This window comes from Halictus rubicundus, chromosome 16 (genome assembly GCF_050948215.1).
Source record: "Halictus rubicundus isolate RS-2024b chromosome 16, iyHalRubi1_principal, whole genome shotgun sequence".
Taxonomy (NCBI): domain Eukaryota; kingdom Metazoa; phylum Arthropoda; class Insecta; order Hymenoptera; family Halictidae; genus Halictus; species Halictus rubicundus.
This window is the reverse complement of record NC_135164.1, coordinates 7,567,602-7,581,682: the sequence shown is the minus strand read 5'-3', so window position 1 is coordinate 7,581,682 and position 14,081 is coordinate 7,567,602. Positions and strand designations below refer to the sequence as shown.

The following is a 14,081-nucleotide window of genomic DNA, read 5'->3' as shown; positions in this document are numbered from 1 at the left end:
CGCTCACAGACCTTGACAATTTAAACAATGGTTGACAACAAGTTCTCGGAGCAAAGTTATTCAGCACTGTATTGTGCGGGTTGATGAGATGTTTGACCGTGAGTGGATGTTACAGATGTACCTGTTGAGCTGCGACCAGACGCGGTGCAATGCCTTCTGTTGCTTCTGCCGGACGAGCATCGGGAGGCGTTGGAAACTCTGCTCGATTTCTTGAACCACGTAGCGAGCAACGCTCCCTACAACCAAATGACAGCCTCGAACCTGGCCGTGTGCCTGGCACCGAGCCTGTTCCACTTCAACCACAGCAACACGAACGTGACCAACAGGTCGAGCAGCGTATCGCCACGTAGAAGAAAGACCGTGGGCATTCCCGATCAGAGGGAACTGTCGGAAAACAAAGCCGCTCACGACTGTCTTCTGTATCTGGTCAAGATGCATCGTGAATTATTCATGGTGAGTGCCCCGATGCCGAACCGTCCAGGTCGTTCGGGAGAGGAGCGTCATCCGTCGTCTCTGAAACCCCCTCGATTGCGATCGTGCTCGAATCCAATATACCCGAACACGTTCTCACGAGTGGCCGCGCACACCGGGTACATAGCCACGCCGAATAATCCTATTCACCTCTGTTCTATCTCTGTTCGGTTGTATCAGGTCTCCTCGGATATGTTGACGCAGTGTCATTTCAATTACATGGAAGAAAGCGTACCGGTCGCCTTGGAGGAGCTCGGATCCGAGCTGAAGCAGGACTGGAGGGGATATCTTTATGCCTGCACCACAGCTTTATTGAAGGAGGCGCGTGAAAAGTGAGTGCGATAACGGCTTCGTCTACTCTTTCAATCCACCACCGGCCAGCATAAAAGAGAAACGAGAGAGAGAGAGAGAGAGAGAGAGAGAGAGAGAGATAGGCGACGCACTAAAACCCCCCTTTTCTTTTTTACCGAAACGATTCAATTATTCTCGTTCCAAGTGAAATATTCCGACCAGCGTAGAAAATAAAACGGCTAGCCAAGTGGTTTCTGCGGACACATGAACTGCCAAGTTGATTGCCAAAAGCTATAGATGCTATTTCTCAAGAATTAGTGTATCCAGTCCGGCTGGAACGTTATCATAGACTGCGAAATAAAAACTGTCCGAGTTGATTGCAAACAACACAAGCCGAGTGGAAATGTACTTCTTCTTTTAATTATTATGATAAGTTGAAAATGATTCAGCACTACCCTTGGATTCCTCTAACGTCCCAACAGTTTTCCGTTCATTCTTCTCATAATCTCGTTTCACATAACTGACAGCGTTATAAACGGGAAGACAGTAAAGTAAAATCAAAGACAGAGTTAAATAACACACAGCAGCGTAAGGAAAATGATAAATACATTTGATCCTTAATCTATCTTTTTCTGCTTGGCAGTAGAAACGTGTCTGTAGTTGAACACAAACAGAAAAAATATTATTATTATAGATTATAATAGAAGTAATATTAAAAATTGGAAGAGGAAGAAGTTCCGAGTTTCACAAAATTTTCTGGGTCTGGGAAAGTGTTATACAATCGCGACGTTAACGAGGGAATAAAAATGTGATCGTTTCTCGGGACTTTCGTTTTTCTCTGATGTCGAATCCAGTGTTTCGTCAGGAACAATTGCTGTTGGACTTGAACTTTGATTTGGTCGTGTTTCAATTGTTCAGAAGTCGAGGATGGGTCAGCGTGAACAACCCGGCGGACAGTTCGGTAGAAATGGCGTACAAGAAAGTGGGTGACGGACATCCTCTGCGATTATGGCGGGTGTCGACAGAAGTGGAGGCTCCACCGAACGAACTTCTTCATCGTGTTCTGAGGGAACGGCACATTTGGGACCCGCAGTTGTTGAAGTACAGACTAGTCGTCAAGCTGGATAGCAACGTGGAGGTCTTCCAATACGCTACTGGGAACATGAGTCCTCTTCCTGCTAGGGATTACTGTGTGCTCAGGTGAGCGTTGTTTTCACTCGCGAACTATAATCGTGCTGTTTTTTTTTTGTAGTAGCAGCGGTGAATAATCGAATTTTCTGTTGCACAGATCCTGGCGAAACGATCTTCCTAAAGGGGCCTGCGTGATCGTTGAGACGTCCGTGGAACATCCGGATGCTCCTGTTATGCTTGGCGGAACACGCGGCATTGTTTTGGCATCGCGCTATCTTATCGAGCCTTGCGGCAGTGGCAAATCAAGGATCATGCACCTCTCCAGAGTGGACACAAAGTTAGTGTGATTTACTAATGATTCCGCATTTCAAACAAATACATGCAATTACGACATAATCCTAGAGAAAAAAATGTTATCCTGCGTAGAAAGTAGGCGAATTTTCACTTGACCAGTGTATGAAAGTCCAACTTTCAAACCTTCTAAATAGACTGTAGATTTTTGTGCTACATAAAAATTGTCTACATCGTAAAAGACGCCTCGGCCACGTCATGTGTTTCTTATGATATTGTACAGATTCGAGTGAAATATTATCATCATGATCATCGTTAATATTAATATTAATATTCTTTATCATTATTGTTACCACCAACGTCCTCGTCATCCTCATCCTCATCACTTTCAAGTGAAATATTATCATCATGAGCATCATTAATATTAATATTAATATTCTTTATCATTATTGTTACCACCAACGTCCTCGTCATCCTCATCCTCATCACTTTCAAGTGAAATATTGTTCAACATTAATAGCAAGTATTACCTTGAACATATCTGTTTTGAATTCATACAAAAGTGCATAAGCTTAACCAAACGATGAGTTGAAAAATAAATAGTACCTTTGGTCACATCCATTTTTCAATTTTATGCCTAGGATGTCAACTACAAGAATATATTTGTATTGCTTCTCGTAACAATTTTCACAAATTGAATGTACTGTAAGAGTATCTTGAAACTCTTCAAAATATTTAAATAGTTTTAAATATTAATAATTTCGTCACGAGTGCATGATATCTGCAGTCTACTTCTAAAATTATTATCTACACCTCGTGGAACAATGAATGACTTTAGCTTTCTTGTCTTGGATAACAGACTATGAGGGATCGACATACATTTAACGAATGTAATTTTTCTTGTTTGCAGAGGACGCACTCCAGAATGGTACAACAAGAGCTACGGCCACCTGGCTGCCCTTCACCTAAGCAAAATCCGCAATTCCTTCAAGCACACGACGGATGGGCCCGAAAGCAAAGTCTGAGACGAGGCTACCGTGCAACGATCGCCGTTGCACGGTGCTTACGCGACTCTGCAGGATCCGGACACGCAGGATCAACACCAAGAGCACAGGATCGAGCTGCGACAAGCTGCGCCGACCATCAGCGAGGAATGAACCAGAAGGATTCGCTCGAAATTCGCGGTGAACTCTCGATCGAGTATAAACCCCGTTAATTCGACACCGACGTTCGTCACCGAGACGAAATTAATATTGAGCTTTAATCGATGTCAAGCAATTTCCGTGGAAGCCTGAGATGTTTAGCGTAGATGTCGTGTCGCTATGATAAAATAAGAAAAAAGGAAACAATTCGTTGTTAGCGTATAGAATAATAAACGAGAATTCTCTGTGTGAAGCTTCACTTGTCCGAGGATCTTGCCGTCCAGTGATCGCGAACGTTGGAGAAAAAAAAAACGGCAGGAGACCGTAATGGCGGAACGAAAAAGAGGCAAGAAAAGCTGATATATATATATATATATATGTTCTCCGTATTCGTAGAGAGTGACGCTTTATTTTTGCAAGTAGTCCGATGTTGTCGTTACTCCGAGATATTCCAACCGGCGAACCGTGGAATAAAATTGTTCCAGTGTTTCGCTGATATACAAAAAGGCTACGCTTGTATCTGCATAATCGTGCGCGCGCGATAAGGCGTAAGAGATGAAGACGTGTATATGAATATTTTTCGAGACCGTGGTGTCGCCGAAAGTCGCAATTCTGTGTATATTCCGCGTCGCTTGCAATTCTCGCGAAAAAAAAAAAAAGAAAAACACAGCGACGGATATAAGATGGCGAGCGAGCAAGTCGTACACAATATGTATTCATCGGTTAGCACATAAGAGCCCGACATTTTGTATGTTTCTTTCGGACCAAATGCCAATTTTTCTATTGTATCATATCACGCGCGCGCGCCGTCGTATCGTCGCCCGAGGATGGTTATTTTAGAAGCGATTTTATTTTGTAAATGTAACACGATTTAGGCGAGCGCGTTAAAGTATCGGTAGTGCGTAGACACGCAATGCACGTGCACGTGTGTATTTGTAACGAGTCACGACGATAATGGCGTAATTCGAAGCGCGTTCACGGTGTTGAACGTCGATCGCGACAATTTCGTGTCGCGGTTCACATGCTGATTATCGTTCGCGACTGATCCCGAGCTCCCCACTATCACCACCACGTAATTAACCTGATTAATCGAGCAATGCGAAAGGATTTTGAGTAAACGTGTAAGTCTTCGGAGTCCGACCGCCGCGTGGACCGGCGGGGACTCTTTTAATTAAGTAATCGTCGCTCGTAACGATGTTAACGCGTTGAAAAAAGCTGTCATAGAGAGTCTATTGTTAATCGTCGTCTGCCCGAGACAGAAATATTGTGAACGTTGATCGAGCCGATGATTCGAAGGATTCGCTTTCGGTGGTTCCTTCTTCCGTTTCCTTCGTTTTATTGTTTAATCTCGTCTCTCTGTCTCGTTCCCGGCCAGTCGAGCATTTAGAACGATCATTGTCTCGTTCGAGATACGTTCGCGCATGTTACCCGCGATTATACACACACATTTAATATAGGGACCACACTCACGTTCGGACCCCAGAACACAGGAAACGACCTGAAGAATAATACACCTCATCGAATCGAATTATAAATGTATTTTAACATAATACTAGTCACTTACAGTTAGCGAAAAAATTATGGAATTACGATATAAATGTATAGATTTTTATTCTACAGAACGTTACGTCAAGAATATTTAATTATTATTACCATTATTATTATTATTAATATTATTATTATTATTATTATTATTATTATTATTATTGACATAAAGTAATTCTATGGAAGAAATATATGATATTTTTGTGTCCAAAAAACGCCAGTAGGAACATGAGGATGAATGAAATAAAGTGCATGAAAGAGAATTATGGAAGAATGCGAGCGTCCGAATGTTTCTTCGTTATTTGTAACGATATATGATCGTCTTTATTCTTGTAATCCGTGTTTCACTAGAATGTAAATATGTATATTATACAATAATGAAACACAATTATATACTCATTAAACAGCATCGTTTTATTTTCTACACCTTGCATTTCGACCATTTAATTACACCTCCATTGAAATGCCTTGTTATCGTACTCATTGTTAGGCGAATAAGATGACTGGAAAGCTTTAGCGAGAGTTTCGATTTGTTTAATCGATATCTCCAGTTGCCAGGAATTCTGTGCCGGGGTCTAACTTCAGTTTTCATTGCGGTGAACTTGTCATTCCTCGATCGGTTCGGTGAAAATACGCGTCGATCTTGAAAGAAGCTCATTGGTATAGCTACTGTCACGTGACTGGTATTTTCAATCTTTTCGGAAGAATAGTACAACTTTTTACAATACGAAAGTAGTGACATTAAAGTTTCCCGAGTGACAGACCTTCGGGGACCGGCTTGTAGATCGCTCGATCAACTGTGATCATTCAATTCTGTAACGTGTGCGATTATATTGGAAGGTAACCTGTCTTGTCACTTATTATTTTGAATAAAAAGACTGTTCTCTTCAGATACGTTCAAAATTATGTTAATAGCGTGTATAGAACAAGGAATGCCACATTTTTAGCAAAATTTCAATCAAATCTCTGAAATCTGAAATCATCGTCAAACACATCATCAAAGTTACTGTGTAAGATTAAAATTGTGCACAGTAAATATTTTTGAAGTATTGTACCTTTGGAAATATTTGTTATTCGGTCCGTAATTTTTTCCTCAAAAAGTCGTGCCATTTATTTCGAATAATTTTTCAGGAAGTTCTGAGCTGTGAACATAAAGTTTAAAATCAATTAACCCGCAAGTGCACGAATTGACTGTGTGAATTTGTACTTTATAATTCATTTAAAATTATCTTGGAATTGCTTAATGAATTCTAGTATGACTAAAAATAGTTTTATGCAAAGTGTGTAAGAAATCAGCTGACAAATGAATAAAAATTCAATCCTCGACGAATAAAGTTACCTCCGTAGACTTATTTTACTATCGACTACTATTTAATAAATCCACTTTGGAGATAGAAATATTAATTTTCTGTACGATTTCGGTGAAATTCGTTCGAGCGCAGTTTGTATCGCCGCGAAAAGCGAAATGTCGCGGTCTAATAAAAGCTTGTCGGTTTTACGGCGTCGCTTTGTTTCAAGTTTCCAAGAAAATGGTTCGGCTGCACGTGAAGAAAGGCGAGGAGAGCCAGTTTCTACACGACACACACGTGGACGCGATGGTTCAGGACGTTATATACGACATTACTATTATTTACAACGGCCGGCTGAAGATTTCCAGAATATGTTATGGTAATGATCCTACCCCTCCGTGTTCGGCCAGTTGAGAAAGTGCTTCGGAAAGATGACATCTAATAGCGTGCAAAGAAACGGCGGGTTTGTGTCTGGAAAGTTGCGCTTTATTTACAAGGAGCGCGGACGTAAGTTAAGTGGCATGTGTTGTCTCGGGGTAACCGCGTGCAACGCATTATTACCGTTTTCTGCGTGTGCGGAGCCGAACCCTGCACGATTTTATCGAGCGTTACCCGCAGGCTTTTTGAATGCCAATGATTTCATCGTCGATAACAAGTTATGTATCCTTTCATTTATTTTAGAATTGTACTATTACACTAATGACACAGGTTTTAATGCCGCACGGATCAGAAGTGATCTAGGGGAATGCTTTTCGTTTTTTCTTATTCAACTTCGCTCGATTGCTCGTTTTTCCACCGCCGAGAAATTTCTGTATGGCCTCGGAATATTTGTTGACCTTTCCAAGGCTGAATTATAGCTCGAAGGAAATTCCCCTCCCTCGCCGTGTTACTTTGTCAGTTTGTGTAGAATTATAGGTGATATTTGATCAACTTTTCTTGATTGCTTTTTTCTTTGAGATTACGATGTTTCAAGATGGTCTTCGACTATTCTCTGATCATCTTTTGGCCTTTCCAAGGCTGAATTATAGCTCGAAGGAAATTCCCCTCCCTCGTCGTGTTACTTTGTCAGTTTGTGTAGAATTATAGGTGATATTTGATCAACTTTTCTTGATTGCTTTTTTCTTTGAGATTAAGATGTTTCAAGGTGGCCTTCGACTATTCTCTGATCATCTTTTGGCCTTTCCAAGGCTGAATTATAGCTCGAAGGAAATTCCCCTCCCTCGTCGTGTTACTTTGTCAGTTTGTGTAGAATTATAGGTGATATTTGATCAACTTTTGTAATCAACTTTTCTTGATTGCTTTTTTCTTTGAGATTAAGATGTTTCAAGGTGGCCTTCGACTATTCTCTGATCATCTTTTGGCCTTTCCAAGGCTGAATTATAGCTCGAAGGAAATTCCCCTCCCTTGCCGTGATACTTTGTCGATTTGTGTTAAATTGTTGATGGTATTTGATCAACATACGTATTCCACTTTATCAGATTGATTGGCCTTGATTTCACCATGATGATGAAGGTGTGCACTCCCATTTAGAAACATATCGATGACCTTGAAATTCGACCTCGACAGAAACTTGTTGATCCCATTGAAACGAATCTATATTACTTCCACTAATTTTCAATAGAGAACATTCAACAAATTTGAAAACAAATTGGAAGTGGGAATCCAAATATTGACTTAAATTCTACCATAAAAATTGAAAGACATTTTAATTGCTGAAATTATGTTGACTGGATACATTTTGCTGTTTGTCGATAAGAACATCGAACAATTTTTAAAGAAATTAGAAGTGGGTGCCCGAGTATTGACATAAGGGTTAAATTCTTTCGAATATAAAATATTCTAAGTGGTAAAGTTATCTTCACTCTGTACAATAATACATCACCGAAGTTTATTGTTAACCGATGCATTTACGTTCCGAACAAAATAGAAATCGAGGAGCTAGCGAAGCATGGCGCTATGCTGCCCCCTAACATGATGGGCCTCACAGACGAGCAGGTAGAGGATCTGAAGCTCAAGGACGAGTGGGGCGAGAAGTGTGTACCGATGGGCGGATGGACTTTTAACAAGGACGTTATCGGTACGTGAAACCATATTAAGGAGAGTGCCTAGTCTCGAACGAGCGGTGGACAGGTTGCCAGCGTGTTTTATGCTGGTCGATTCGCCGCCGATGCAAATGCAACTTATCGGAAATGGAGTGTACAATGCTGTCGTGGAATTGGCTCACCGGGATTTTTGTTGCTTCGAACGGGGCGTGTAATCGTTGCGTTAATTGCACGACTCAGAGGGTTTTCGTGTTTCAGGCCGCAGGAACGGCAAACAGCCTAATGCAAAGATGCGGGAGGTCTTGAGCAAAACGATCGAAGACGCAAGAGCTATGGTTTCGAAGGTAATTTCTCATGTGTCCGGCCGAGAATGGATTTCCTTGCTTCTATAGAGAGTATCCTCGAATAATACGATTTTATTGCTCGTCTAATGTTGCCTCCGGTTTTTCAATGTAGAAGTTGGTCCAGCAAGATAAATCGGTGACGCAGAAAATTGTTCAAGAGGCGTTGGATATCTTGAGGGGCGCCGTGACCATCGTTTATCCCATGGGACTTCCGCCTCATGATGTGATTCGTCAGGAATTTGAGAACACCGAGGACCTTGGCGGCACTCAAGCGTCTCTCGAGGTAATCGATTATAATTATTCCGTCTACAGTCTGTACTTAAATTTACATGTAGAATTTGAAAAAGTGCAAAATGTTCTTAGTGACATTTGACCGCTTGAACACTGCGGACAAGATATTGTTATTATACCTTTATCATGGTACGCAATTATTTTTACTTCCATTTGTTTAAACAAATACCGTGTACCGCCTACTGAATGCGACACCACCCTAAAATTGCTTTATGTGGTCTCCAGTTTACCTGGAATAAATAAATCCCGTTAGGTTTTATAAGAAATCAATGAAGAAGCTTATATTTTAAAAATTTATAACTGTTCAAATCTAAATGTACGTTTTTACTTATTCGGAATTATTAGTAGTCCAATAATTTTCTCTTAATCGGGTCAACCAGTTGCAAAAATGTGGTTTAGAGAGAAACAGGTTTAAGAAAAATGCGCTATTATTTCATAAGCTGTGTCTACAGAAATGCTTGGAATTTCTGCTCGAAACTTTAGAGATATAATCTCTAGGTGTACTGCTATTAATTACAGTATAAGAAAATCGATTTTCTCAAGTTTTTGAGATCGACCGCTGAAAAAGGAAATTTATGGTTGCAGGTCATCGACGTACAACTGGCGCAACTATGGTTTTCGGGGAAAGAGATGTTGCCGGGCAAGAAAATTAAAGACTATGTGGGAGCAAACGAAAAAACGCGAATTATCGTGAAATTGCAGAAAAGAGGGGGAGGCAGGCCAGCGCGTGAACCATTGATGTCGGAAGAGGAACGCAAACAGCTGATGCTTCATGCTTACAGACGACAAGAGCAGCTAAAGGTAAGTGGAAATTCTCTTCTGTTAGTAAAGTAGTTTCCTTGTTTAGCAACGTATACTAATCTCAATCATTGTCCGGCTGTTCTGATAAATATTGCGTAGGTTTTAAACTTGTGTAAATATTTCATCCATCAGGTTTGCGTTACTGTAAATTCTACTATAATATTAACGAGGCTTCGTTATTACTGATTTACGTCCAAACAGTATAACCAGTACTGTATTATCGATCATCAACATTTCTGAATGCTCTTTTCAAAGTAGGTTAATTCGTATTAAAACTACTGTAGTATAGATAAAACATATTTTTCAAAAATATTATTAGAAATAGTTCAATTTCAAAATTCTATATACCTTTTTAAAAATGCTATCCTAGAAATTATTCGATTAAAATCGTGATTGTCGAATGAACTATTGGGGCATATAGTAAAAATTAATTTATTGCATATATTAAGCAATTATGGTATAAGAGATAATGATATTTTAGAAATATATGAATAAAATGTTCAATACTTTTCCTTTCCACCAAATATGAAATAATAAACTGCCTACTTCCGTGTGAACAATATAAACAAATTTAAATAACAATGAGTAATATAAAAAATGAGTATAGTAACTGCCAAATAAATTTTCCAATGCTTGGGGATGATTGAACCTCAATTTAAATCAGCGACTAATTTTCTCTTTCTGTACCTTATGAAAGAATAAACATATTAATTTCTATAATAATATTTTCTGTAAACATGAATAAATACAAGGATAAATACTTGATTATTGCTTGACTATATATCGAAGAAAGTCGTGTAAATGACAAATAAGTAAAAATAGATTTTATTTGAAGATTCTAGATAGGACGTTAGATTGATATAAACGATTTGTTTATAATAATGACACGAATATACATACTTCACAAAATTTAAGCAATTCGGAGTACCAACGTGGTATTTACTCGTGCCAGTTCAACGAACTCATCGCCAACGATTCATCCGTTTCCGTTATCGATTAAAGAACCGTAATTGCGTGATTTCCATTTATGTTACCGGGTGCATTCAACCATAGCCCTATCAATAATACAATTTGTCCCTTGCGGTTCCCTTTCGTTCGTTCTCATGCATTCGGTTCCATTCAAATTCGCAGTATTTGAAGATGCCGTGCTTTCGATCGATCACTGTCGTTTCCTGTATCTGGATCCTTCTATTTGACTTGCAACGATAGTTTGATTGGTATGCTAATATTTGTTCGCTGAATGGGAGTTGTTTATTCCGCATACATATTTACCGCGTATTTATACAACCATCTTATACGGTATCGTGCAGCATGCATATTGTACGCATGCAAACAGTGTAATCGAATCAAATATCATTTAAAATCTTGAAGGCTATTATCGTTAATATAAAGCAATTTATCCGTATTCCGTATTTTCTTCACTGCTACTACGTCGATCATTAATAATTACATCAAAATCGTGTTAGAATCATTTAATTTCTAAACAATAATATTTAAAATTCTCCAAATATAATAAGTAGATTGAAACTAAAATGTTTGAAAGTAGAAAAGTATATTGAATTTAAGCAATACTCTTATCTCATTAGGAAAGTAGATTTACACTCAATAATCTTTCAAATAAAGTACTTCATCTTTAAATGAAGAAATGTAATTCTCGATATATGTCAATAACACGTCGTGTATCGTCGAGGAGACATACCCGTGTTATGTTTACACTCCTCGGCGTACTGCGGATAATTCCGCGACGTTTATCATCCAAGCCTTGGCGACATATATACAGAAATCACTGTATTCGCTTCTAGCTACTGCTGTACTCTATGTATAGAGTATATTCTATTCATAGTATATTCTGGCTTAATACTTACATACTCGTTTCAAAATAAATCTCTTAAGAAAATCATTAAATATTTTCATATATCGTTCGACATGGAACTTTGAGAAAATGCTTAGTATTTTTAATTGCAGTAATTTCATGGTGTACAGTAGCCAGATAAATCAGAAAATGTTGTGGACTTGTTCAACCCTCGTTCGTTGGGATAATGTTTCATCGTTATGAATCCACGCTATTGTACCCGCGCAATAACCGTGAAAAATATGAGATGGTAGAAAGGCGATTATTAAGAATTGGTTCTGAAACTTTCTTTGTATCACGATGAAGTGAAAGAGTCTTTGCTGTCGTGGCTAAATGAATTGTGGAACGAACAAGGCGAAGCAGACTAGGAGGCAGAAATGATTTCAGGTACATAATTACTCTTGAAGAGTAATCTGCAAGAAGGCTTTCTACATCCACCAGCGTCGTAATTAATTCGGAAAATTGCGAAGAATTTTACCCGATGATTAATAACTTTTCTACAAACTAAATATTACGAATTGTTTCTGTACACGATTAAATGTACTATAAATGTACGATGAACTTTTCATTAAATTCTCGTCTTTTAATTATTGTGCCAGTTACAACGCTTTCAAAAATGTTGAAATTTGGCTCTACAAGGACTTTTGTGTCATGAAAAATGAGCAATTCTTTTGTAAGCGATCACGTGGGCGTAGCTGTGTGTGTAGATGGTATCAAGGTCTTGATTACATTAGTGTATCGATCTGATGGGTTCAACCCTTCGTGTAAGGTTAATAGAGCTTTGTACTTTGTCTAGTGCAAGCGTACTTTTCCTACAAAAATGCCGGCGAAATGTGTGTCGTGAACTTTACATTGTTCCACGGATAACAAGAGGCGAAAACGTTTTACTATTACCGAGTCGCCGACGCGAGTTCATGGGAATTGTTGTACACATGCATATTGATTCATGCTTGTGAATGCGAACGTACTCGATCTCGACCTACTTTCAAGATTGATGCCAGTTGATGAAATCCAATTTTTATTTCCTTCTACCTTCTTACCCCTTTCAACGTACAAACCTGTTTAATGACTAAAAGTGTCGCCATAACGGTGAATATAGTTTTCTCTAAAAATCCTCTCCCTAAGAAGCCTGTCATTTGATCGTACTGGGAAAAATGTTAAAACAATTATATGAACAATATAAATATAAAAACTCGCAAAATAAAAAGGTGAAAAACATATATAAACGAATGTTGCGCTTCAAGTGAAGATGAAGCTCTGTTCAATATTAAATTAATTAAATATAGTAAGCTGAAAACTCCAGAAAGAATAATAGAATAATAAGAGAAAATATTTCTCTTCGTTCCTTTATTAACAAAACTTATGAGAATTACTTATTTTTGAAGATGTAATATTATTTTGATCGTGGTCACAAATTACAGGAATTTATGTTAATTTTATAACTAGTCTTTAAACAGATGTAAGACAATTATGACTTGAAACTAGATCAATTGTTTTAAATTGCATTGCACTGTTATAAGCAATCGAACTATTTTTTGAGACTGTTTTCGAAAACAGTAGTTGATCATGTATCCCGAGTTACAGTGACGCACGATTCTCAGCAACAGTATCGATCTGATCTTTTTCAGCAGTGGATGTAGATTTTCTCGTTTCAAGTCATTACGATAACGCTCTGTGTTTTCAACTGCAATTGACTTTGAAATCATTCAGAAAATCGAACATAAATCCACGGTATATCATAACTTTCAATCGCCCTACTCTATTTTGCGTATCGTAGCTTCTTTAAGCCGTGTCCTCGACACAAACTACAGTAAGACACGCAACGCCTGCCCGTTATTATTCTACTACGATAGTACGATTTGCACAGTTACGGTTTTTCGTTTTGGGAAATATCTAGATGAATGAATCGCGATGATCTTTGGCTGACGTTCCCATCAGTGACTAGTCCTGCAAACGTTTCGTACTGCAAAATTTCATCGCGAAGATGACGATTCGTGATAATGTCGACTAGCCTCGTTCATGAAATTTCCATTAGATCGTGTTAAATATTTGATCGGTAATCGTACGAAAATTTGCGTGACTCGAATACATTAGTACGGAGAAAGAATATTTATTTATAGATCTGCTGCGATCTCAACAGGGAAATGATATTCATCACGAACGATGCTTATCGCCGCAGATGGATGTGTAATTTGATTTATCGCAGGTAGAATCATTTGTAAATGATTTTTACGACGAAACACTTTCAAAGGTTGAATTTCTAAATATGTGGGGTGAAAAAGTGCAAACAACATTTGCAGAGATTAACATATATACAACGGGATCTTATATACATTGAAAAATATAAATAAAAAAAGAAAAATATAAATAACACTTTTTGAGAAATACATTCCAATCATTGCTATCATACTACAGAGATGGTAGAATTTTATTTCACTGTGAAATAAATGTAAAAGTGATTTTTGTGAATTATGAGAAATATCGGTGGATTTTGGAAGTACATTACACAAAATTGTAGGAAACACTGGGCTGTTAAACAATTATTTTATTATAAATGACACCTGTAAGTTGTGTTAATTGGTACACATAGA

General features: G+C 38.4%; 2 protein-coding genes across 2 annotated transcripts in view; both read left to right on the top strand.

Annotated features, from left to right (window-relative positions):
- The window catches only part of Cv-c (RhoGTPase activating protein), a 437,455-nt gene extending 432,180 nt beyond the window's left edge, over positions 1 to 5,275 (top strand). Inside the window, exons 12-16 of the mRNA XM_076802187.1 lie at positions 116 to 453; positions 652 to 803; positions 1,681 to 1,962; positions 2,051 to 2,230; positions 3,095 to 5,275. Coding sequence (XP_076658302.1) covers positions 116 to 453; positions 652 to 803; positions 1,681 to 1,962; positions 2,051 to 2,230; positions 3,095 to 3,209 — 1,067 coding nt within the window. The 3' untranslated portion in view covers positions 3,210 to 5,275. The remainder of the gene's footprint in view (positions 1 to 115; positions 454 to 651; positions 804 to 1,680; positions 1,963 to 2,050; positions 2,231 to 3,094) is intronic.
- Positions 5,276 to 6,400: 1,125 nt separating this feature from the next.
- On the top strand, positions 6,401 to 9,952 carry LOC143362226 (cilia- and flagella-associated protein 298-like). The gene is made up of 6 exons (XM_076802212.1): positions 6,401 to 6,539; positions 8,088 to 8,237; positions 8,461 to 8,546; positions 8,659 to 8,829; positions 9,423 to 9,638; positions 9,738 to 9,952. Exons 1-6 carry the CDS (start codon positions 6,401 to 6,403, stop codon positions 9,822 to 9,824), a joined length of 849 nt encoding a protein of 282 aa, XP_076658327.1. The 3' UTR covers positions 9,825 to 9,952.
- Positions 9,953 to 14,081: the final 4,129 nt, after the last annotated feature.